This window comes from Colobus angolensis, unplaced genomic scaffold (assembly GCF_000951035.1).
Source record: "Colobus angolensis palliatus isolate OR3802 unplaced genomic scaffold, Cang.pa_1.0 Scaffold152, whole genome shotgun sequence".
Classification (NCBI taxonomy): Eukaryota; Metazoa; Chordata; class Mammalia; order Primates; family Cercopithecidae; genus Colobus; species Colobus angolensis.
In genome coordinates, this window is record NW_012114622.1 from 1,470,034 (window position 1) to 1,493,630 (window position 23,597).

General features: G+C 34.2%; 1 protein-coding gene across 1 annotated transcript in view; it reads right to left on the bottom strand.

Annotated features, from left to right (window-relative positions):
- KIF18A (kinesin family member 18A) overlaps positions 1-23,597 on the bottom strand; it is an 86,378-nt gene that overhangs the window by 11,865 nt on the left and 50,916 nt on the right. Inside the window, exons 13-14 of the mRNA XM_011936322.1 lie at positions 22,305-22,540; positions 378-822 (exon numbers count right to left, since the gene is read on the bottom strand). Of these exons, the coding sequence (XP_011791712.1) occupies positions 378-822; positions 22,305-22,540 (681 nt within the window). The remainder of the gene's footprint in view (positions 1-377; positions 823-22,304; positions 22,541-23,597) is intronic.

Here is a 23,597-nt window from a genome sequence, read left to right on the forward strand (position 1 = left end):
GTCCACTAAAAAAAAAAAAAAAAAAAAAAAGAAAGTATGGAATTTCCTTCAGTGAAAATATTAATGAATAATAAACATGATAATTCTCCAACAATAGCTTGTATAATCCAACTTCAGAGTAAGAAGAACAAACTAAACATATCTTATGGTCTTTTCTAGACTAATGAGGGTCAACTGACTTAAGATATCAAATTTAAGACTTTAAAATATTTTCTTAGTGAATTCATATTCAGAGAGAAAGACAATTAAAATTTAATGAAAGTAAAACAGACTGTTTTATAATCAAAATGGCACACTTGGTTTATGAAATAAACCTCAACTAATAGTTGAAAGTCTATTTTTAAAAAAAAGAATTGGCAAATATTATTTTTTTGTACCGTTGTAAAATGTCTTTGTTATCATTTGGTAGTGATTCTTGTTCGGGTAATTTACACTTCAAGCTCTTGATGTCTTCACATATAGTAAATGTAGAGTCCAAGTCCTCCTGTCCACATTCTTTTCTTCTGTTATGAGGGCTAGCTACTTCACACATTTTCTGAGAATTATCACCGTTTATATTTGAGCTGATAGCCTGAAAACTTGTAGTAAACGATGATGGTTTTATTAAGGTTACTGTAGACGGATTTTGAAAAGTTTTTTTACAGTCTTCTGGTGTATACACAATAGGCTGAAGTTCTTTGCTAAGAGAATCATTGAGCTGCACACTTTGAGATGGTGGAGACTTTAGAGTATGCTGTCCTTTCAAGGGAGATGGCATTAGTTTTCTCCGAGTTCTTTTTTGTGTGGGAGTCTTAACCAGATTAGATCCACTTGAAGATGAGCCTATTCAAAGAAATTAAAGACACTCAATAATGTTTCCTAGTTTATTTTTTTAATAACCCCATTACTTTTAAAATGAACAAACCCGAATAATAAGGTATTTTTATGCCAACTGATAAAAATCTGAAAAATATAAGTTGGAAAGGAAAATATAACAGTTTACTGCTAAAAACTTTAAATAAAGATAAACTCATTATAAAGAAATTCTATAACAGCAAATGAATACATTGCTAATATCAATATTAATTTTTAGGTATAGCTTTCTTGAGATATTGGGTAATTAGGAAACAAATTACCAATCAATTCCAAGAAAATTCACAATTTCTAGCTTTCATGTTTGATTTGGGTTTAAGATGAAAACAGTATTAAACTTTTATAGGCACAGGGGTTAACAATTGTTCCATTGTAAAATATTACCAGTTTATTACTTTTGTTTGTCTTGTTTTTTAGATTTGTGGGTACATGTGTAGGTTTGTTATATGAGTATACTTGGTGATGCTAGGGTTTGGGTATCAGTGACCAGTTTATTACTAATTGAGTGGAAGTCTAGCTTAAATGAACAAGAATGGCAATAACCAGTAAAATTCTGGGTGAATGAAAGCATTGTTTCTGTTACAGTGTCAGGTATACACAGTTGACCCTTGGTAGCTGCAGATTCTGCATCTGTGGATTCAACTAACCAGAGACTGAAAATATTCACAAAAGAAACAAACAAACAAATAAACAAAAACAATAAAAAATAAAAAAATATACAGTATAACAACCATTTAATGGCATTTGTATTGCACTAGGCATTATAAGTAATCTAGAGATGATTTAAAGTACACAGAAGGATAAGTGTAGGTTATATACTATGACATTTTATGTAAGGGACTTGGGTATCCATGGATTTTGGTATCTGGGAGGGTTCCTGGAATCAACTTGCCTGTCCCCAGGATATTGAGATACAAACTGTAGTCAATTAAGCATTCTAGTTAACTATTTGTCTCCTATATCATACATAACTCAGAGGTTTGCAAAAACAAGATTTAATACTAAAAATACATGAAATAATTCAAAGAGTTCAGAGTACTTTCTCACTCTCATCACTCTGGTGAAGTCAGTGTCCCAAATGTCAAAAGGTCACCAACTCTGATGATCTTTCTCAGCCTTATCTGAAAACTCCTGTAGCTTTTCAAAATTATATCTGTACTATTCTAACATCTGTGTTATTCTTCTTCTTCCATCCAGTAAATGTACACATTTCCCTAAGGAGCTGTACTTGACCCTCTAGGTGTCTTGTTCTACACTGTTTCTCATATTTCTAATTATCCTTTTACCATTTACCTTCTCTGTCACCTGGGTTCCAAATTACTACTTTTTTTTTTAACCTTTTCCTTTTCCCTTGATTTCCCAATCTCTACCAATTCTGTCTTTTTTCTGCTTATAGTTAAAACATAATTCTGCTCATGTCATCCTTCTGATTAAAGACTTTTTAGTAATCTTTAAATAGAAACAAAATATGCTGATATTTTTAGTTGGAGAATTCTTGGTCCTTGGTCCAAAATTAAGAAACAAATTGTTTCATTAGAACTTATTACCCCACAATACTAGATTTAGTATTTAATGCTTAACATTTAAAAACACAAACATTTGGCAAACACCTTTTATTAATGCCCCAAATAATGACATATGTAACAATACACTTGCTCAACTTCAGTGTGATTATCTTCTATTTTTCAATTAACTTTTTTCTACTTTACCTACTCTATTCTGGTGAACTTCATGGTGTCTGACATGGAATACCTTTGCTTGGAGTGTACTGTCAATGGAAGAAACTATAATGTGTATTTCCATTCATGTTGTCTAATCATGAAGTAAAATTCCCAGTTGATATTTACTATACTATATAATACTAACTTAAAGAACATTCAAAGCAGAATAAGATAAGTGTTACGCATTTCAATAAAGCTATTCAAACTTTCAACCAAGTTAGAAAATACACTTAAAGCAATCAGCAACAGTACATGCACTATTCTTACTATATTAGTTGACAACATGTTCTGCTGTGGCTAGGTTGACAATTACCCTCTAGGAAACAAAATTTAAAAACAGAAGAAAAATACGATCCCTGTTCTACTAAGGAATTTTACTTTTCTGAGAACTAGATAAATGAGATCCAGATCTTAAAATAATTTTCCACTCCCTTTAACATGACATTTGTCAAATTTTCCATTACCAGATATTTTTATACTAATGCTGCAGTGTAAAGACAGTTACTTTTCTGCACTGTGCTGCTACCACCAATTTGGTGGCTATTAATAGCTGGAAGATTAACTTCTTTTCCCATGAGAGGCAGCAGGGGTATAGAGGATAGAAAACTACATGGAGGGTAGAGGACTGAATTGGGAGTCAGGAGACTTGGATTCTATTTCTGGCTCCACCAACAGCTCACCGAGTGACCTTGGGCAACTCACTTAAGCAGTGTGGGCATTAATATCCCCTAGAAAAAAGAGGATATTACCTTTTTATATACGGATAGGATTATACGATAAGGGTTCAAAGAAAGGCTCTAGAAATGCAAATATGTTTCAACTGTTAATATTACATCTTTTACAGGGAAAGTTGTAATTTACTTTCCAATCATCAAAAACTAACTTACTGTTATCTCTAAAACATATATTTCAAACAATGCTTCACTTTTAGTTTATAAGATGGCCAGTTTATCAAGGCTGATGATTAATATAAACCACGGATATTATTGAAACGGGTATGTATGTTATTTGCAAATGCAGACCTTATAATAACATTTTAAACTTTAATACACAATGGAACATGAAATCTCAAGGGACAAGAATTATACAGAGTCATTATTTTTTTAAATACATACTTACAAGGTATAATCTCTGGGAGTGGCAACTGTGCAAATTCCCATGATGGTGGACCACATTTTCCCTACTGCTAGTAAAGAGTGATAAAAATCACAGTCTTTCGGTAGAACACTGAAGAAATATCCACATGTCCTCTGGGATAATCTAAACGTACACCCGACATCAAATTGAGTATGATCAGACTGACTAACAATTTGTTAGTAAAGGAATAGTGGTGTTACATCTTTAGCTATAATCCTGCTCTCCTGGCAGAATTATAAGCTGAAGGAATAGCATGGAGATGTGGTAGTTAATGTGGATTTACATACAAGTGTTTTCCTGGGCCTAGAAGAAGAGATGCTACAGACACACAGCATGTGTATGATATAAATCTAAAGAGTTCTTTTCATTCTCCTTAAGTTCAGATAAAATAAAAAGGCAGAAGGCAGATGGTCATTTCAGAACTACTTAGGCTGATTAGTTGCTTAGAAAGCTTCAGGAGCTAACCAGAGCAAAAACAAAATTTAAAGATTTAAATAAAAATTTAAGTCAACTTTCTGTAACTATAAACATAAAAGGATAATGACCCCACTTAATGAAAACTAAAAGAATAAACAACTTAATGAAAACTAAAAGAATAAACAACTAAATTTTACTTGAATACAAGTTTTAGAACATATAAATACAATTACATAATAAATAAATAATTATTATCCTTTAGCTAAGTTAGGTAATGAAGAACTTTATGTGGGTATGGCAACTGGAGAGGGTTGAGTTGGGGGATCAGAAAGTTTAATAGGCTATAAGAGCTGTTGGATATGTTAGGTCTATGTCTATAAAAGAGATCTGCTGTACTTTTCCATTAGAGGAAAAGGGTGTACAGTAAATTTCCAGAAGAGCAGGCATGGGACAGTTGTAGTTTCCCGATTCAGCCTGGGAAAACACTATCTAACAATATTCCGTAATTCTTGTGCTTATAGAGTAGAAGTGATAAGAAGGAACTTGGAGGCAGATTATAATTCCTTTAGAAAGGCCCCATAAAATGAGAAAATGAATCACAAAGTTGCAGGCTGTGCCTTGCAGAACAAGAGACCATATAGATGATGACAGTCAATAAAATACCCTAGCAATGTGGGTGCTACACAGAAGGGAACAGGAAATTAAAAATGCATTGTTATAAGGCACACTCTTGTAAACTGGAATAGGGAAGACTGGCAGTCACTTGGAAAGACATCTCTCTACGGTCTATCTAAGGAACTAGTTGAGTGTATCATATACTTACATATAAGAGGTAGTGGGTAGCAATGTATGTTATAGTTTTCTGAGTAATTTTGCTATTTCCGTAACATCTCTTGGGACTTTAACTCCTCAACATATTGTAAGTGTGCTCCATTTCTATTACCTTGAATGATTATGATCCATGGGATTTATAAGTGAACGGGACTTTTTGAAATTTATGTCCAAATAATAACAAGAAGCATAATGTCAAAAAATTTAAAAGAAAAAAATAACTACTATTTTAAATCCAGTATCAACATATGTTTTATTTATGAAAAAAAAGTTGTAGTCAGCTATGGTACAAAAGCAACAATATAAGAGGAGTACACCTGCATAAAAAGAATTCACTGTTCATCTACCCAATTATTTATTAAGTACCTACCATACCATGCTAGGTACAGTGGTAAACAAGAGAGTTAAGAATTTACATTTTTGAGGGGAGAAGGCAGATGACAATAAACAAATAAAATAAATTAGGATGATAAAAAACTAACTGTAAAGACAATAAAACAGAGAAATGGAATAGACAGTAATGGGAGATAGAAAGGATGTTTTAACTATGATGGCTAGAATGACAATTCTAAGGATGGGATATGTGATCTGAGACCAATGGCTAAGGAGCCAGTTCTATGAAGATCTAGGGAAAAAGGCAGAAAAAATAGCATGTGCAGAGATCCAATAGCAACAATGAATTTGTTGAGCTCGAGGAAAAGAGGCTAGTTTGATTGAAGTGCTGTGAGTTAGAGGGACAGGCGGAATGAGAAGAGGCTAAAGAGATCAAAAGGGGTAACTTATGTTAGGATTTATGGACAAGCCAAGGGTTTTGATTTATTCCAAGTACAAAGGGAGATCTGTGGAGGGTTTCAGGAATGGATATAATGTGATCTGACTGATGTTTAGGAAAAAGATTGATCTGCTTGCTGTGTCAAGAATGGTCAAGAGAGAAAACAGAAAAATCAGTAACAAGGCTATTGCTATAGCTTAAGCAAGAAATGACAGCTTGGGTAAAAGTGGTAGGAGCAGTGATGGAGAGATGTGAGAAGGGTATTATAATATCTATATATGTAATTAGCTGCCTTATAATAAAGAGTTCACAGAAAGTAGTATATATTAATTCTACATAAGTAAATTAAGAGAATTGACAGTGCTCCATAAAACCATGAACCATTTATGCATGTCATTCCCTCAAATTTGGCATTCTTCTTTTTTGACATCCCCTTCCCCCTACTCCCACTTATCAAGCTTGGGGTTCTGTCCTCTCTTCAGTTCTGATCCATGTAACTGTAGGAGTTTTGGAATCTGCATTTTTCCCTTTCTAGTTTGGACGCTCATAGAGACTTGAGGCAGCAGAAACTCTTTGGGGTTTGAGGTTGTAATTTCTTATTCAGAGATGATGAGTGTTATTATGCTGAGGTAGGGGAAAGGAAAGAAAAGGAGTAAAGATAAGTAGGAAATGGTCCTAGAACAAGAGTAGCAGATAGAGATGGTATTGAAAATGAAGTTCAGCTCCTAGGAAGTTGTACCAAGGGCAATGAATGAGTAAGATTTAAGTTGGTAGAATGATGTTAAAAACAGCATCTCTTTTTAGGTTAGATACCCTACTTCCTCTGCATATTCATCTCTAGATACTCCTAAACAATTAAAACAGGTTTATAGACCGTTCCAGGCATAGACACACTATGTTTTCAGATATAAGGCCTAACTGCTCCTCTTCTAATATTTTGTTAATATAGCATTCAATTCTTTCAAAAGGAGCCAAAGCATTTTGATCCATGTTTAATGAACCTTGCAAATGCAAAATGCAAACTTATAATTGAATGAGTTTTGATAAAAGAATACATGTATTAGAATCTTTTCTTTTTGATAGGGAAGGAATTTAAAAAGACACTGGCTGCTTGAAGAATTTCTCACTAGAAACAGTACTTGGTTGGCACACTTGAGAAATATCCATAGTACAAGAAGGCATTTGAAGGTTAACTGCAAAGGACAATTTTTAAACCAAGTGATAACCTGAATAGAGGCATCTAGCTCCCATTCAGATTCCCTTTAAAATGATCACATCATTTAAAAAAGGGTAAACTTGACCTAATGTTGGTAATGAGTGCCAGAACATCAGCGGACTTTCTGAAGAATATTGTATAGCTCAGACTCTTAAAGGAAGGCATGGAGGAGAATAACTTAAAGTAGTCCCTATCCTTTACCCTTCAGTGCTATCCCAAGGAGTTAAGTAAAAGACACTGGCAGATGCCAGTAAAGGCCCTTAAATTAGAACCAGGGATGATGGGGTAGGTGGGAGTTGGGGAGAATGAGCGAGATACAGCTATGCAATACAGTAAAATGGTAACATCTGAACACTAAAAGTAGTGCTAAGAGGCTCTAAAATTCAGTCCTGGCTCAGCTGTTTCAGTGCAGAAAAAAAATACTAGAAAGTACCCAATGTTATCAGGCTTGTTCCCATCACTGGTGGCTATACCACACATGGATGAGATACACACATGGATGAAATCTGCCCAAAGGGGCAGATTTCCAGCTGGGACTACCTGTGGCTCTGGTTCCTTCTCTACATTCCCTGGGCTGTTGGATTAGTGGACAGGAATATATTTTTTCCCCTTAATTTTACAGGAAAAAGCATAATTATAATAAGCAAACAGAAAACTCACTGGACCTATAAAAAGAAACTGTAAAGAAATGACAGAACTGGCATACAAACTCAGACTTTTTGCTAATCCAGATGCCAAGTTCTTGGCCACCACACAATGCTGAGCCCCTACCACATAAGTTAATTAAATCACTTAAACAATGACTAAATAACTAAATGAACATGAACATCCACAATTACACTGATATTTAAAACTGTATTTTATAGATTATTTGATGATATGAAAAAATGTTCATTAATGAGGTAGTATACAGTATGATCCCAATTTTGACAAAACAAAACAAAAACAACCAAAAACAAATCAAAGCACACAAACCTCCTGAGCAAAAAAGGGGGGAAAAGTAATAGAAAACAGAGAAGGAAATATAACTCAATTCATCAAAATGTTAACACAGGTTTATAGCTCACTGGGAAAATAATGAATTATTTTATTTTCCTTTTTATACATTTGATTATTTTATATAATAAATATAATCCTGCTCTGTAAAATAATAAATGACCAAAAAAAAGGGGGGAATAATATTTGGGATAGTGGGTAGGAAGCCAGTAAAAAATCAGCTCTTTCAAACCTCTGAAGATCTCAGGAATTGAAGGCGTGAGGTTGTCTCTGAAAGCACAGGGTGGAGTTAAAACAGGAGAATTCTTGGAAGTCTGTATAAGGAAGTTGGATTCCCAGATCTCCCTTACCCCATTACCATCACCTACAATGCCAGGTAACTGCTCCTTTGTTACCCCATTAAAAGACATGAAGTTTTACTCTCTGGACAGGTTGCAGACTGGGGCCAACATGCACAGCTGACACTAGGTGCATTAAATAATTTCTTAATAATAAATGTATGCTGATTTTTCTCCCACTTCTCTATAATACTGGTAGCCAGGCCCATATACCCCCTAAATGGAAAAATCAAAAAGTTCTTTGTAAATGAAACATAAAAATAAAAAAGACTGACATTTGTAGGTTCCCCCAGATTGACTAGTTTTCTGGAGATAGCTATAAAGCAAACCTTTGTTTAATAAGTCCAACCCTAGTTTTTGTAATACTCATTAATAGTTTAGGAAACATTTTAAAATATTTATATGATGCTTTAAGGCATCCTATAAAAAACTGAAAATGTCCGTTTCAGGATAAAGTGGTGAGTGTTCTATTCATCTGTTCCTGTATTATGGCTAGAGATTCCCGCTTCAAAAAGTTTGTTTACTGTAAGTCCAAAGACAGACTTAAAAAGGAAGTTAGACAAAAACATTTTGTTGAGACTGCCAAGTTTTAGAAGCCTCTCAAAAGACTTTTAAGTATTAAAACCACTTTTAAAATTAATTGTAAATGCATGCACTGAAATCATGGATTAGATGGAGAAGAAATACAAATATTTTCATCATTAATAATCCAGATTCTAAAACAATGTAACATGGATTACAACATAAGTATATTAACATTGTGTACTTGTACAGTATTATAGAGTATTAAATTTGCTATTAATAAAACCACAGCTAAAAATAAAAACAAAAACAGTGAAATCATAATGAAAACATAATTAATTGGCATGACTAAATTACATTTGCTAAGTGGTTATAAAAATTATAAATAAATATTTGGTGAGTGGTTAAGTGGTTCAAAAAGTAAACAAAGTTTGGATATTCATCTGCCATTCACTATCTCTCAAATGTGTAGGATTTTAAGATATATAATTGATGAATGGTAGTGTAATAAAAGCAATAAATTGGGCATTTTGATTTTGACAGTAAAACATAGGAGAAGCTGATGAAGTACATAAGAAAGACTTGAAAAAGGTTTGATAAATTGACTGCCTATACCTCAAGAGAAACATCTACAAATGTATTTATTGGTGGTATTGCTGTTTAAGCTACTTAAGTCTACCTATAAGCACAATCTAGTCTACTTCGGTATTTGCATCTTTCAAATATTTCAATTCTCCAGGAAGTCTATCTCACAGATTTGGCTGAGGACTGTGAAATGTTTCCAGTAGAAAGCAGAAAAAAAGGGGGGGGGAAGAGATTGCTTCATATCTGTTTCCCTAAAATTAGTTTTAAGAAATGTCAGTATATTCTTACTTCTAATAGATGTTTTTAATAATATTTTATTTAATTATAAAATATTTCCTTAAATAGGCTCTAAAATTAAATGTTACACATATTAACATATGTATAAATATGATGTGAAATTATATACTTTATATATATATTATATAACATAAACATGTCACTTCTTACCTGATCCTACTAAAATACATTAGCAAAACCAGAGAAGAAATAAGGTGGTGGTGTTGCAAGTGAGCTAATTCTTCAGCTCTCATGATTAGAAGTTAAAACATCTAAACACTAATGAATCAAGAAACAGCAGTATAGCATACTGTTTAGAAATATTGTAAATACTGTCCGGGTACGGTAGCTCATGCCTATAATCCCAGCACTTTGGGAGGCTGAGGTGGGGTGGATCACCTGAGGTCAGGAGTTCAAGACCAGCCTGGTCAACGTGGTGAAACCCCTTCTCTACTAAAAATACAAAAAAATTAGCCGGGCATGGTGGCGGGCACCTGTAATCCCAGCTACTTGGGAGGCTGAGGGAGGAGAATCACTTGAACCCGGGATGCGGAGGTTGCAGTGAGCTGAGGTCATGCCATTGCGGTCCAGCCTGGGCAACAAGAGCAAAACTTTGTCTCAAAAAAAAAAAAAAAAAAGAAATATTGTAAATACTTTAAGTTTGTTATATATAATCATCCAGCATATATTCCAATAGAAAAAAGAAAAATCCCCAGTAATTTTATATCTTCCTAATGATAGTTTTAAGAAATGTTGGAAATGTCCTTAAAACAGTTGTCAATGACAAGTCAAATCCAAATAATTTTAAACCAAATGCTTGGTTTTAGTCCATCACTACTATAAGAATAAGGAATAAACTTACACACAAATGCTTCCTAGTAGCAAAAACTGAAAGGATCAAGTAAGATAAGGCCTTTACTTACTTTAACTATGACATTTCTATGTCATGGGAATTATACAGTTTAGCAATCTATATCTATTTTTCACTGAATCTCTACTTTAAAAGAGTGGTTCTAACCACTGGCCACCAGGACAGTTACAATGGGGATCATCTTATACACACAATTGGAATTTAGTACTAGATGGTTTTAGTGTTTATTTAAACTTCATTATTTTATAATTCATTGCTCACAGCAAGAAAATGACATGTTCAGAGTCACGATAGCAATTATATTTGTTGTTGCCAGAGTTGGAGTCATGTTTCTTATTTTCCAGGTAGAAGTCAGGTAAAAAGTAACGCAATACACAATAATAACACATATAATTAACATAATGGAGATTTAAAAAAATAAAACTTTCTTCGCAGACTCAAAAATATGAATAGGAGGCAACAGACTACTTCATTGCTCCCAAAATGAAATGCTATCTCCTATTATAACTGAAAAGAGAAAGTAAGCAAATAAAATCTGAATATCTTCATAACTTAAAATTGGGTTACATTAAAATCGAAACCAACTATGAATAAGAGAGAAAAAGATACATGTAACACATTTGGCAAAGGATTTAGAGCTTGTGTATGTGTGTGTATGTATGTCTACGTACATATGTGTATACAGCTTGGCTGGTCTGTCTCTGAGAGAAATAATTCTTACAAAATAAAACAGATAAGAGCAAAGTAAGGCAAAGGAAGAGGTGGTTAATTCAGAACAAATTACAATTAGACAAAAAGCACATGAAAAACTGTTCACCTTCACCTTCATTACCCACTTACAATGGTAGACTACAGTTTTAATAGTTCTGGGGGTGGGGAATCTGACAATGCATATCAAATGCCTTTAAAATATACATACTGTTTGATTAAGCTATTCTTCTTCTAGGGGCTTAGCCTAAGGAAATAATTAGGCAAGTTGCAAAATAAATACACATGCACAGACATTTAGTGGGGTGTTGCTTATAACAATAAAGTGGAAACAAACTAAATGTTAATTAGCAGGAGATTAGGTAAATATAATATGCAGTTACTAAAAATGACTTAAATTCATATTTGTTGATAGGAAAATGTGTCTACAGCAAGTGGTTCAGTGAACAAGAGGCTGGTTATTAACTATATGTATAATAGATTCCATTGTTTTTGTTTTAAAAAAGGAAACCACAAATGTATGCTTAGAAAAAAAGTCTAGTAGGCTATTAAAACTAAATACTAATATAAGTTAATAAAGTATATCTTGTTTCTTTTGGTTTGACTTTTTCCAAATTAAAATAAACAAATATTTATTGCTAAGACAGTAATACAGTTAAAACACTAGTGAAAGGAGTAAAAAACTTAAAAGCCATGGGAATACAAAGAAATATATGCAGGCAAAGGAAAGATGATCCATTAAAAGGAAGGTTTAATAAAGAAGGAAGTATCTGAATTGGATTCTCATTGTGGAGAAAGATTTAGGCCAAGAAGTGGGATGGAGGTAGAGAAAGCAGCATTTGAAACTGATGGAAAAGCCTGGAAATTGCGGAGGCCAGAAACAGAAATCATGTTAACAGAAGGTTGGGATACCAGGTGCTGGACAAAAGTATGCCTATAGCTTGACACTGGACTTGGAAAGCCTTTGAAGACCCTTCTGAGAGGTCTACACTTTATTAGGAAGATCACTTTGTTGGCAGTGTGAAGTGTAGACTGCAGTGGAGAGACAAGAGAGATTAAAACTAGTTTAGATGTCACTATATTATTCATTTCTTATGGCAATTTTTCTAAAAATATTTTAAGATAAATTAAGAAACATCTTTTTCTCTCTTTGTTTTAAATAAATCTCTAAAACACAACTACTAAATGGCAATTCATGTGGTTTCTTAAGTAGAGGGGGCTTTATATTTATTTTTCAGGTTTTTGAAATATTTCACAGATGGTTCCTTTACATAAAATAAAGAGGCTAGATAATTTATCACTAATGTGCTTAAAATCCCTCTCTTAAAAATGGGCAGGACTTTTGGGGTCATCTTTTGATGTGCCATATCATGTGTTCTGAATGATTTTACCCAGAGGAACTAATTTATCAAAAGTTTAAGACTGCAAACATTAAAAGATTTACGGAGCTGTATGTTATTGTAAAGGAAGAATGCAGTATTTAGCAAACATGAGTCATAGGCTGCAAAGCAGGGTTCATGACAGGGAGACATTGATGAATGCGATTAGATCTAATTGAAGTTTGGTACAAAACGATGGCAAGGATTCTTCTTTTGCAAGTAAGCACTCCTGTTAATATGTACGTGAGGAGAAATTCTGGGAAACTATGCTAAATCAAAATTAGTTGGCAAAGTTCTAAAGTGAAATCAAATATTAATGTATGCATTTCAATAAACACTTCTAGGCTACAAACGATTGATACAATTAGTGTACTCATCATAAATCTGGATTCTTTTTAACAGCCTTATGACTCATGGAATTCATAGTTGCAAATGATACAGGTAAATGAATTTTTACTATTTATAAGATATGTAAACTTCTAAGATAAAGTACCATTAAATTAACCAAACTAATATAAGGCACCACTAAATTAATCAAACTAATAAACATTTTATAATACACTTACGAGACACTATCATGGTTAGGGATGTATAATACTTCCCTACGTATTAGTTCCCTAATACGTAGGGAACTATTATCCTAATACATAGAGAACTATTGTAATCCTTTAAATTAATCCAGCATTTTGAATAATAAATCAACCTGTAACCTTTTGATATTTTTCTGTCGGAAATAGCAGATACCATGTTTCTCTCTCAGTTTCATTTTCCCAGTATTTATACTTACCAAAGATGGAAAAGAAGGGACAATACAAAGAACCTTTTAGTTCACAGTAATATTTGCAGCTATAGATGAATAACTAAATACTGTCTTATGTACATGGGGACGATGAGTCAAACAAAATGTATTTAGGTCTACAAGCATGATTTCCATTGTTTCATGATTAAATTTTGTTGCCAAATGGAAAAAATATGGAAGATTTGGTTTATTAACATTTTCTGCTTTATATTTGTTATATGAGAAATTAGTATAGAGATTTCCTATCTTTCAAATGAAATTTCCTTGGATTCAAGTAATTTCAGGGGAAACTTAAGCTTATGTGTGAACTCTATATTCAATCAGAATATCGGTACTATATAAGAGACTGGTTCTCCTAGTATCTTTTATTGTACTTTAAGATAAAATCACCGACATTGGGTGCAAAATTTTAAAAAAGGAAAGGTTACAGACAGAAATATTATCAAATGTGAGTTTCCAGATGGATAATGAGGAAATCTTGACTTTTCATTTAATGTCAGAAATTTTATCAGTTCCATAAATAAATCATGCTGTCAGCACCCCTGTCTTGTACCACACTCAATGAGTGTGCTACCTGTTTTCCAGACCCCAAAATAGGTACATATTTTACTCTTAGTCAATACACTTATTTGGAGGTAAAGATTTCAAGTCATATAAATATCTATCCAAAAATCAAATCTAGTTATTAGAAAATAATTAAAATTCATAAAATGTACAAAATTAGTTTCTTCCTGCATAAGAATTTAGGTTTATTAATTTAAGAAAATAACAAGTAGTCTATGTCACAAAAATACAAAATATTGTATCTAGCAATCTCTTCAGTCAAATTTATAAAACACTTATGAAGAAAACTCTGAAACTGCTGAGGAACATATAAAAAGATGAATATAGAGAGACAAACTATTCTAGAGTAAGAAGATTTGATATTGGAAATACGTGGAGTCAATTTATGAATTAAAAAAATTTAATTTCCCTGAAACGAAATTATTCTAATATTCATTTCCTATACAAAGCAAAGAATATTTTTCAGACAAAGAATAATGAAGAAGGGCTAGCATACTGTATAAAAAAATACTATAAAGTATCACATATTAAAATAATAGCTACTGGCCCTAAGAAAGACAAACAGGCGAAACAATAGAGTAGAACTCGAGTAAACAGAATTATATATGACTACTTATTGTACAAAAAACACAGTTGCTGTAAGGATGCATTGCCAATATATCTATATAAGAATGCTAGTCTCCTTGGAAAAAATAAATTTAGATTCTTGCCTATCATTTAACACCAACACAAATTAGGAGAAAGTGGAAAGGAAAATTTAAAAACTTATGAATGGAAAGGCCTTTTGAGGAAAGATCCCGAAGGCATTGAGAAAGAGAAAAAAGCTATTTTACTACATAAATGTTTTAACTTTCAGCATTAAAAAGGAAACCTCAAACAAAAGCAAGAATAAGTGGTAAAACTTGAAGGGTATAGTTATACTATGTATATTACAGGAAAAAGTCAATATCCCTTAGTGATTTCATCCTGTCCTATGGCTTTAAATATCACCTAAATGTTAACAACTCTCAAAAATTTATATTTTAGCTTAGACTTCTCTCCTGAACTTCAGATTCTTAACTGCCTACATGAGGTCTCCACTTGGATGTATCTTAGACAAATTTAACATGCCTAGAACAGAGCTCCTAATTTTCTACAACCTCCACCCTGTATACCTGCTCCATCTGAAGTCTTCCTTATCTCTCTGAAGGTGACTCAGTTCTTTTAGATGCTAAGTTCAAAAATTTTAGATTCAATCTTAGGCATTTCTTTCTCTCCTATTCCAAATCTAATTTTCTTGGAAATCTTGCTGGCTCTACCTTCAAAACATTTTAGAATCTGACCACTTCTCACCAGCTCCGTTGCTATTATCCTAGTCTGAATCATCACTATTTTTTGCTTGGGTTATTCTAGTAGCCTCCTCATGTTTCAGCCCTTGCCATAGTATAATCTATTCTCACCACAGCAGTCAGAGAGATTATTTAAGACCACAATTGAGATATGTTACATTTTTGCTCAGACCATGTCATGGCTCCTTGTTTTATTCAGAGTAAAAGACTAATTAAGTCCTTATAGTAACCTAGGAGGCCCTATGTGATCTGCCTTCCTTCCCTTTATCTCTCTCATCTCCTCACTACTTTCATTCTCTTTTTCTTTGTACCAGTTATGTATCCTCACCAGCCTTTGAATATGTCAGGCAAATTCCTATGTTAGAGATTTTGCACTGTGATTGTGTCCCTCTACCTAAAAAAGTTTCTTCTCCCAGATATTCATATAGCTAATCCTGTGAACTCCTTCAAGTTTAATCAGTGAGATCCTCTCTGACCATGCTATTGAAAATAGCAATCTCTCTCCTCCCTGGCCACACTCCTGAACTCCCTTTATTTCTTTCTCATAGCATGTAGTACCTTCTAGCATTCTGTTTAATTTATTTACTATATTATTGTCTTTCTCTACTAGAAGTGAGCTCCTTGAGGGTGGTGGAGTTTGTTTCATACTTTGATCCCTATCATCAGACAAGTGCCTGAAATACTGCTATAAGTTAAACACTGTTGAATGAATGAAAAAAATAACCTACACTTAAGATCTTGTAAAAAAGTAACCATTGTTGAAAAAGATGACTATATCAGAAAAATGTACAAAGGATGGCTGGGCAATTCCCAGAAAAAGGAGTCTTCAATTAAAAAAAACACACTCAACTATATTAGTAATGAAAATGGAAAAAAGGTAGTATTTATGACTATTGGCAAAGTATCAACAAGCATTGCCATTACTTTCAATGATGAAAACCACAATTACTTCTGCACCAACCTAAAAATTAGCAAAGACAGAAGTGGGAGAGTGTCCAACATTAAAAAAGACTGCAGAGGCATGAACCTTGTTTGGATCTTAATTCAAACAAATCATAGAAACAAGTTATGAGACAATGGGGGAAATTTGGACACATTAGATATTTGATGACATTTTTCTTTTATACATACTTGATGTAAATGGAAGAAATGATGTGCCGTCTGAGATCTACTTTAAAATAATCTAGTGTAAGAGCTGGGATGGAGGAAAGTAGATGGGTTTTCAAGATTAGACATGCTTGTAAGATAAGACAAACTTACAAGCTGGTAAGTTTTAAAGTTAGGTGTGTTGGACATATGGTACTCATAGTATTCTTTGTGCTTATATACATGTTTGTAATTGATTTACTAAAAGCAGAAATTAAAAATATTTTAACACCAAAAGCTGGTGAGGCTAAAACAAAACAAAGCTCATTCATTTATACTGCTGGATGGGGGTCAAAATCACCTAAAGTAGGGGAGTTACTTGACAATATATATTGCAAATTTTGCATAATGTTTGCATACTTTATCTTGAGCCAGAAATTTTACTTCTAAAGAATTTACATAGGGATAATCAGATATGAGCACAAAGATAAATATACATATTCGCTTACTAAAAAATTCCTTGCAATAATAGTGAAAATTTATTAAACAACCCAAATGCCCAACAATAGAGTATAGCCTACATTCATTATAGTTAATCTCATCAGTTTTTTTTTTTTTTTTTTTTTTTGAGATAGAGTCTTGCTTTGTTGCTTAGGCTGGAGTGCAATGGTGCAATCTCGGCTCACTGCAGCCTCAACCTCCCAAGCTCAAGTGAACCTCTCAGTTCAGCCTCCCAAGTAGCTAGGATTACAGGCATGGGCCACTATGCCTGGCTAAGTTTTGCATTTTTTGTAGAGACAGGGTTTCGCCATGTTGCTCAGGCTAGTCTTGAACTCCTGGCTCAAGCAATCAGCCTGCCTCAGTCTCCCAAAATACTGGGATTGCAGGCATAAGCCACTGTGCCTGCCCCAGATTCTTAAAAGCACTGCATGTGTGTGTATTTAAGTAAAAAGAATATAGTTAATCTAGTAAATACTTTTAAAGATCCCTAAGGCACTTGAACTCACTTAGAAACACCATTCCTATTATTCCTCCTTGACACTATTCATCATGTATACAACATACATAATTCATGAAATGGAAAATACATAATAAATAAATAGTTCATCTCTAAAATAATTTGAATGAAATAGTAAAGTAACAAGCCAAGAACAAAACTTTATAAAAACAAAACCCACCTTCTAATATGTTTTCAAGAGAAAACACGTAATTATAAAATGTAACATGGCTTCAAGTCTTTCCTTCAAAAATATTATGAGAAGGAATTAAGAGTCAAGTAAATTCTTTTGTTTTATTGTTGACAAGTATAGTGTATGCAATTATACTGTATGTGAAATACAGATTTTTAAATAAGGAATAATGAGCATCATATAGCAGGTGGTCAGTATTTCTCAATCTTCGTGTTAAAATCCTATTTCCTTTCTAACATCTTGAGTACATTATACAAAAAGAATCACGCCCAAAAGGTATAAGAGAATCTGAAAAAAACTTAAGTTTTGCTCTCCAGAGATCGCAACTAGGTCAGGTCACATGCTTTATTAAAAGAAAAAGAATATGTATGTGTACATATAATATATATGTTTTAAGATAATCTATCCAACTTTCCCTATTTTCTTAATGTAAAGGTATAATATAGGGAACTTCTGCTAATAATAAAGATGGAGATAATTCCGACCAACCTTTCTTCTGAAGGCAACCAAAAGTCTGGACAAAAGATAAAAAACATCTGTTTGAAGGCACTGGATTATTAATAAGATGGTGAAAAACTATAAGTGAGTATCAGGAGGAAGTTGGAGGCTCAGGAAAGTAACTTCTGCAATTTCAGCTAATTTCCCCTTGAGGTTGTTTGCTTATGCTGGAAGAGCTGGCAGAAAAGCATAGCAACAGTGTTAAGAACTTTGTGGGAATAGGGTGCTGGAATTGGAAATTAGGATCTTTGTAAATCTTCCTTGCTTTGAGTTGGGACTCTGAACAGCTATACTGCAGAGGGCAAATCAGAAATAGGCAGGCCCTCAGGAAACTGCAGTTTAGTATCAAATTATCTCAGTCTCTGAAATAGGACTGAGGTGATTTTGAATTGCTAATGCTACCTGGAGTCTGAAAGAAGGAATTGTAAATATTCTCTGAGATATTTAATATTGTGATCACATGTATCAAAATATTCTGCAAACAATTTTTTTTTTTTTTTTTTTTGAGACGGAGTCTCGCTCTGTCGCCCGGGCTGGAGTGCAGTGGCCGGATCTCGGCTCACTGCAAGCTCTGCCTCCCGGGTTCACGCCATTCTCCTGCCTCAGCCTCCTGAGTAGCTGGGACTACAGGCGCCCGCCACCTAGCCCGGCTAGTTTTTTGTATTTTTTAGTAGAGACAGGGTTTCACCGTGTGAGCCAGGATGGTCTCGATCTCCTGACCTCGTGATTCGCCCGTCTCGGCCTCCCAAAGTGCTGGGATTACAGGCTTGAGCCACTGCGCCCGACCTCTGCAAGCAATTTTGCAAATACCTGACTGGCACACAAAAATTTGCGTGCATATGAGGAATTAAGACCACATGCAAGGAAATCAGTCTAAACAGACCCAGTGGTTACAGACTTTGGAATTCTCAGACACAGACTTTAAATTATAGTTGTCTCTCAGTATTTGTGAGGGATGGGTTGCATGATCATACTAAAATTCATGGATGCTCATATCCTTTATAAAAAAAAATACAGCATTTGCACACAACCTATACAATCCTACCATATGCTTTAATAATCTCTAGATTATTTACAATCTCTAATACTATATATATACTATGTAAATAGTTATGATGCATTGTTTAGGGAATAATGACCAAAAAAAGTCTATATGTTCAGTATAGATGAAACCATCCATTTTTTTTTTTTTTTTTTATCACTTGGTTGAATCCATGGATGCAGAACCCATGGATATGGATGGCTGACTGTAATTATAACCTTTGTACTTAATAACAATTTTTGCAAAGATATGAAACTATAAAAAAGAATAAAATGGAAATTCCAGAATTGGAATGTAGTGACTGAAATTAAAAATTTTATGGATTTAAGGATCATTTGATAAAGCTGAAAAAAGAAAGTAAACTGCAGAATGTGAGAAACAAAATTATCCAGGGAGAGAAAAACACATTAAAAGCAAAAGAGTAAAAGGCATAAACAATACAATGAGAAAGTGGCATGCAATATAATTGGAGTCCCAAAAGTAGAGGAGAGAGCAAAAGTGACAAAAGCAATAGGTGAGGAGATAATGGTTAAGAATTTTCCAAAACAAATGAAAGATAATGCAGAAAGAAATTCAGAAAGTCATCAACCCACTTGAGGGAAGTAAAAATAAAGTCAACTAGGCATAATATAATAAGACTATTAAAAGCCAAAGACTGGGGAAATATTTCAATAAGCCAGAAGTCAGATTGTATTCACAGGTGCAACACTTAACATAAAATCTGACTTCAACAGATTATTATTCTCTGTGAATAAGGTCTTACATATTAGCCCTTCTTTCCCAACTATTTGTCTATTTGTCTTAGGTGAGCTAAATGTGTGCTGGGACACATTTGAGCCAAATGTCTCAGCACACATTTAGCTCACATAAGAAAAATGGACTCTAGTTGGGAGTGAGGGGCTAACAAACACCAGATCTCAAGAAAATTCCCCATAATGGAAAATACAGGCAGATTTGACTACATAAAAGTTAAAAGTCCAATAAATTGATCAATTATTGCTTAACATATATATATATATAAAGCACCAAATGAACAGAGTTATTAGATATGAAGTGCCAAGCAAAAAACTAAGCAAACAAAAAGCCCCTCAAACCCATAACAAATAAACAAAAATTTTCACTAGTGCAAATGAGCAAAGGATACCTCACAGGGGATGAATTGGCCTTATCAATAATCTGAGAGTTACAAATTTTAAAAGACTATGGCGGCTGGGTGCGGTGGCTCACACCTGTAATCCCAGCACTTTGGGAGGCCAAGGCGGGTGGATCACAAGGTAAGGAGATTGAGACCATCCTGGCTAACATGGTGAAACCCCGTCTCTACTAAATATACAAAAAATTGGCCAGGCATGGTGGCGGGCACCTGTAGTCCCTGCTACTTGGGAGGCTGAGGCAGGAGAATCGCGTGAACCTGGGAGACGGAGCTTGCAGTGAGCAGAGATTGTGCCACTGCACTCCAGCCCTGGGTGACAGAGCAAGACTCCATCTCAAAAAAAAAAAAAAAAAAAAAAAAGACTATGCACTATTATTATTATTGCTGTTGTTACTACTTTTGGTTTAGGTGAAGATGCAACAGGTACTCTCATGTGTACTAAGCATAGAAAAAAAATTATAAAAAGCAGTTTAACATGATGCATTAAAAAAAAAAGATATGTCCTTTAACCTGGCAAATCAGCTTCTAGGATTCTGCTATGCACGCACAAATGTGAATATACAGATATGTTCTCTGATGTACTGTTCACTAATAGAAAACGGTTAATTAAATTATGGTATGTCTATTCTCTGGATTCTCAAAAACAATAAAAAAATGAGGTAGATTCTTCATGTATGTACCCTAAAAATGTTCATAATAAACAAATAAAACCAATAAACATAATAAACAAAAAAGTTGCAGACCACTATGTGTAATGTGCTAGCATTCATGTGAAACTTAACAAAAAGCTTTATGTAATACAAATACATTTGTATTATACACATACTGCAAAAATAAATATTTAACAGCATTTAATCTCTGAGATAGGGTATAAAATTGAGGTTCTGAGAAGAGTTGAAGATGGCACTCTACTTCTTATGTTCTACATTGTCTGAATTTTTTTCTTTACTAAGATTATATGTTAGCTTTGCAATTAAAATGTCTCATACATACTTTTATGAGAGAAAGAGAAATATCAAGTGATTTGTCAACAGAAAAATAGTAAACTCTACATTGTTAGTTGATCTTAAGAACACATTATTATTATAGAATATGATATGATTAATGATAATTTCCTGCCCTTAATAGAGGTTACATTTTAAAGAAGGATAGGAAGCAAAATTATTCCATCAAAAAAAGGTAAAACGAGTCAGGCATAGTGGCTCATGCCTATAATCTCAGCAATTTGGAGGGCCAAGGGAGAGAACTGCTTGAGTCCAGGAGTTTGAGGTCAGCCTGGGTAACACAGTGATACTTTGTTTCCACAGGAAAAAAAAAAAAAAAAGCCAGGGGTGGTGGTGCATGCCTGTAAGTCCCAGCTACTCCTTGGGCTGAAGTGGGAGGATTGCTAGAGCCCAGGAAGTGGAGGCTGCAGCAAGTTTTGATTGCACCACTGCACTCCAGCCTGGGCAACAGGGTGAGACCCTGTCTCAAAAAAAAAAAAGAGGGTAAAATGAATTTTACTGCTAGAGTTATTTAGAACATCAATGCATACCAGTTCTAGATCTTTGGATGATACTGGTGAATTGAAATGACTATAAAGGTAATTTTCCCATTAAGTTTTTTTTTTTTTTTTTTTTTTTTGAGATGGAGTCTCGCCCTCTCGCCCAGGCTGGAGTGCAGTGGCGCCATCTCGGCTCACTGCGAGCTCCACCTCCCAGGTTCATGCCATTCTCCTGTCTCAGCCTCCCGAGTTGCTGGGACTACAGGTGCTCACCACCACGTCTGGCTAATTTTTTGTATTTTTACTAGAGACGGGGTTTCACCGTGTTAGCCAGGATGGTGTCGATCTCCTGACCTTATGATCTGCCCGCCTCGGCCTCCCAAAGTGCTGGGATTACAGGCGTGAGCCACCGTGCCTGGTCCCAATTAATTTTAATAAAATAGCCAAATCTATTAAAAATTAACTGTTCTATAGATTGATATACAAAGGTTTTCTTTAGAAATAATGTTACCATTTACTTAAAACAAAAGTTATACTTACAACAAGGAATAGGCTGAACTGGTCCAAGTTGTGGAAAAGTCATTAGAACAGAAATCCCTGGTGGATCATTTTGCTTTGGTTGTTCAGCAGTTTGGTCAGCCCAAACTACCACTTTTTTCCTCTCTACCAAATGTTCGATCTCTTTGAAGTCAGACTCAAAAGCAGCATTTGACAGGCCAGCTTCTTTTAATGTGCAATATTGTTTTCTTAGGGCTGGAAGTAAAGCATTTAATACTCTATATATAGAAGACGAGAAGAAAGGAGAGGTAAATGTTACATCTTAAATACATTATTTTAGTTCTTTTATGTAACACCCAAAGTATTAGCATATCATTAAAATAATTTCCCATGTACGAACTAAGTTCTAGTCTCAGATTGTCTTCACTTGCTTCCATATGACCTTGGACAAGGCAAAAACTGAAGTTTTTCCTCTGTAATGTGAGGGATAGATAAATAGCCACTACTTACAACAGGAGATTGCTTTGAGGACTAAATGAGTTAAGTATATTTATTTACTTATTTTTTAGAGACAGGGTCTCACTCTGTGGCCCAGGCTGGAGTGCAGTGGCATGATCATCTCATTGCAGCCTTGATCTCTTGGGCTCACTTGATCCTCCCACCTCAGGCTCCCGAGTAGCTGGGAACACAGATGTGAGCCACTACACTGACTAATTTTTTTATTTTTTTGGTAGAGATGGGGTCTTGCTATGTTGCCCAGGTTGGTCTCAAACACCTAGCCTCAAGAGATCTTCTTGCCTCCACCTCCCAAAGTGCTGGGATTACAGGGATAAGCCACTGTGTCTGGCTAAATGAATTAAATGTACATAAAAGCTTTTTGCAAAACATAATGTGATTTCCAAACCACAGATGTTGTTACTGCTACTAATTATCATAAAATTGAAATGAAAAATTAATATACTATGTGAAATGATGATATATATTTTAGGTATACAATATTATAACACACACACACACACACAAACACATAACAAAAGAACAAAACCTACCTCTCCTTTAAGTTAAATGACCTAAAGAAATGGCTTTTGGAATGGCACTTAAAGGGATTTTAAGGAGAAAAGTTGTGGATAAGGATGGGGAGTACAAATAATCGTTAGGGCACTGGATTCATGGCTCTAACTCAAAATCTTCCTTATTAGTAACAATTAGAGCAGCACTGAATGTAATTTTTTGTGTATCAGACTTCTATGTAAGTGGTCACTGAAGAAATGTCACAGCTAAACAGTTATAAATTTATACACCTAATCAGTGGTTCCCAACTTTTCTATAAAGGAA